Here is a 3,690-nt window from a genome sequence, read left to right on the forward strand (position 1 = left end):
CGACCGACCAGACACAATCATTCGTTATTATTGCATCCACGTCGCCGGCTTGCACCATACGACCGTTCGCAAATGCTAGCACGACGTGCTTCCCTTTTGGGCAAGGACATCGGCGATGGGTCGCCATTGATACCTACAGTTGGCAAAGATGGATTCCAGGTGTGCATGGATGTGTCGCAGTTCAAACCAAAGGAATTAACCGTTAAAACTGTAGACAAAACTGTTATTGTGGAGGGCAAACACGAAGAGCGAGAAGATGATCATGGATTGATTCAACGCCACTTCATCCGCAAGTACACACTGCCCAAAGACTATGATCCCAAAGACGTTGTGTCTACAATTTCATCGGATGGTGTTCTGACGGTGAAGGCACCACCACCACCAAGTAAGGCTATTAAAGCAAATGAACGCATAGTCCAAATACAACAAACTGGGCCGGCTCATTTGAGTGTTAAGGCGCCTGAAGAAGCTGCCAACGAAGGCAAACCAAAGGAGAATGGAGATAAGAAATCTGCGAAGTAGGTGGTAGCTTCGTAGAGAAAACAATACGAAGCATACACATACAAATGAAATACAAACATTCTTTTGCATCAGCTAGTTCTTAGTACGTATTTTCTTCAAGTAACTGAATTCTTGTACTATTTTATGTTTTAATTGTATTTTGAAATTGACTACTATGTAGTATTAAAGTGCGTACATGAGTGTTTTTAACTGCCTGTAAACTGAATTTGTTCAACAAATAAATCTTAAGTTTTTTGTACTCTAGTAATTTTATTGTTTCTATCTTCGGGAAATTATAAATAACCAAGGTAAATTTGGCAAGATAAGCCCTAAAGCTCAATGCAAGCGTCAACGTTTGGGTGGGGTTTAGTAGCGCTCTCAACTATTTCGGGCTATTCCGTGCAAAGGGGTGGCCCGATCCAAAAAAAATTCCACACTTGTAGTCAAGGGTCTACGCATTATTTTAACACTCGCTTTTGTAAATTTTGGTCACTAATTTATTTACAAATTGGGTTTGAAATATGCCCTTTTTTGTAAAATTCGGAAATTAGCGTACATTTATCACTCCTATTTTCCTTAAAGCAGCCACTTCACCAATGCATTTTTGTATTCCCCTTCACTTTACACTTTACTTGATTAGTTATAACTTGGGGTACTCTTTATGAATTTGTACAACGATTTTGGGTTGCTGTGCCCAAACGCGTGAATCGAATCAAAAAACTTTTACACACACTTGTAGGCAACAGTTCACGCTTTATTACAAAAATTTACTAAATCTGTGCACTAATTTAACAATAATGTCGGTTGGAAATATGGTATTTGTTGCAAGTTTTTGTTATAAATTTGTATATACATTTTTATATAAAAGATATTTTTATAAAACACCCAGTAACCAAAATAGACATCACTGGGGCGGCAGCCCCAGGTCTACCACACAGAAAGGGAATTCTAGTTACCTCATCCTTTCCCAAGGTTAGATCACTGGGGCGGGTTATAATCCCTAAGCGCGGACGAAGGCCGCCTACGCAGAAAGGTGTTCTCTGCAAAAGGTGTTCAGCCCCCCTTCTTCGGACGCAAGTTTAACTTTGTTTTTTCCTTCCAAAAAATATAAAATTCCCCTATTTTCAAACAGCTCCCAAGGGGTCTTTAGGGGGGGAGGGGGATGTGGGTTGACTTTTCATAAATCGGCGTTCATCCTCCTTCGTTTAGGGGGGGTTAGGGGAGCTACGCAGAATGGTGTTTTCTGCAAAAGGTGTTCAGCTCCCCTACTTTGGCAACACAGAAAGGAGAATTCTACTGCCTGAGGGTTATAATCCCTAAGTGCGGCCGAAGGCCGCCTACGCAGAAAGGAATTCTACGCAAAATTCATTTGTTAAAAAGAACATTTTTTTTATAAAAACTTATTTTTTCTATTTTTAATTAACTATCTATCCGATATATAATTTGCCATTTCTTTTATTAAAAAATCCCACGGTTTCTGTTGGTTGGGTCATATTCCACTTCAGTTTGCATAAGAAAATTCCGTTTTTCCCCCTTTTTCAAACGGTTCCCTAGGGGCCTATGGGAGGAGCCCAATTGGGGGCGCCTTTTTAGAAATCGGGGACCGTCCCCTTTCTAGTGGGGGGAGTTTGGGGGGCCCACCCCCTTCCCCCCCCCAAAAAAAACGATGCGAGCGCTACTAAACATTTCCCTGTTTAGTACGTGGCCTAACTATTTCGAGGTATTGCGTCCAAAGTGGTGACCCGATACAAAAAAAATTTGCACACGCTTGTAGTCAAGGGTCTACACATTATTTTAACACCTACTTTTGTAATTTTTGGTTACTCATTTATTTACAAATTTGGTTTGAAATATGCCCTTGTTTGCAAAATTCGGAAATTAGCGTACATTTATCACTCCTATTCTCCTTAAAGCAGCCACTTCACCAATATATTTTTATATTCCCCTTCACTTTACACTTTAGTCGACTAGTTATAACTTTCTTTATGACTTTAATATTAACCAATTAATCACAATTCATTAAATAAAAACACCTTCAAAATCACGCGTGTGACCTTGGTTGCATATGCAAATTAAATGGCGGAGTTCAGCTGTCAAACTCTAAAATATGCAAAAGAATGAGAGACCAAAGAAGATAAGGTATAACCCAGTAAGCATTAAAAATATAAACCTTTCCATGGCAAATATTTATTTACTGTCCCTGTGGCTTCTTTCGGGTGTTGGGTATGGTTGTATTGAGATCGATAGAGGACTTAGTCCTGATCATAACCATAATAGACTTCGCTGAGCCGGCAGCCCCAGGTTTACCACACAGAAAGGGAATTCTAGTTACCTCATCCTTTCCCAAGACTATATCACTGGAGCAGTAGCCCCAGTTGGGTGCACACCAAAAGGAGAATTCTATTTGGTAAGGGCTATAAACCTAAAGCGCGGCCGAAGGCCGCCTACGCAGAAAGGTGGGCTGACTTCCAAAACGTACCAATACAATGTTTGGATACTGTTCTACTGCGGTATTTAAACTGTTTGTGTTTACAGAGTTGCAAAACATTGCAACATATACATTGCATATTTTGAATATTTAGTAAAACAATGATCACCATTTCGGTATTTTCCATTTTTAAAACCCAAATGGTAACTAAAACCAAACGAAGCATCAACTTTGTTTTTGATGCGCTGATTACTCTAGCGATACGTTTCGATAACTTTTCGGATGAGTTTCGGAAAAGTATACATTGTCAAACAATAGTTGCGTTTGGTACGTATGCAATGCAATTGACGTTTTGGAAGTCAGCCGTGTTCTCTGCGAAAGGTGTTCAGCCCCCCTTCTTTCGCCTGATAACCACCTTGGGATAATTTCTTTTATTTAAAAACTCCACAGATTCTGTTAGTTTTCAGTCTCCAATGCGGGTAATATTCCGATCTCAATTTGCGTATGTGTATATAAAAAGAATAAAATAAAAAACAACACAATGGAAAAGAATGTCCAGCAAAAAATATGTATTTTAATAAGTAAAGAGCCAAAATGTACTAAGCAAAGAGAAAGTAAAAAGAGCCACACTTTGCTAAGTAAAGAGCCGCATTTGGCTCAAAGAGCCGCGTTTTCCCACCGTTGGTATATATGTATGTATGTAAATCTATTGTTGGACTTAAGAGCGAAATACACCACACAAGCGGTTTGACAAACCAAGC

The 3,690-nt window shown here is 39.5% G+C and overlaps 1 protein-coding gene across 1 annotated transcript; it reads left to right on the forward strand.

Moving 5' to 3' along the window:
• Nucleotides 1-744, forward strand: LOC118746467 (heat shock protein 27-like; the record flags this gene model as incomplete). Its single annotated transcript, XM_036480316.1, has 1 exon — nucleotides 1-744. A coding segment is annotated over one exon (522 nt), but the record flags the coding sequence as incomplete, so codon positions are not given.
• Nucleotides 745-3,690: the final 2,946 nt, after the last annotated feature.

The sequence above is a fragment of the Rhagoletis pomonella genome, unplaced genomic scaffold, assembly GCF_013731165.1.
Source record: "Rhagoletis pomonella isolate Grant_MI unplaced genomic scaffold, Rhpom_1.0 Rhpom_scaffold_00010, whole genome shotgun sequence".
Lineage (NCBI taxonomy): Eukaryota > Metazoa > Arthropoda > Insecta > Diptera > Tephritidae > Rhagoletis > Rhagoletis pomonella.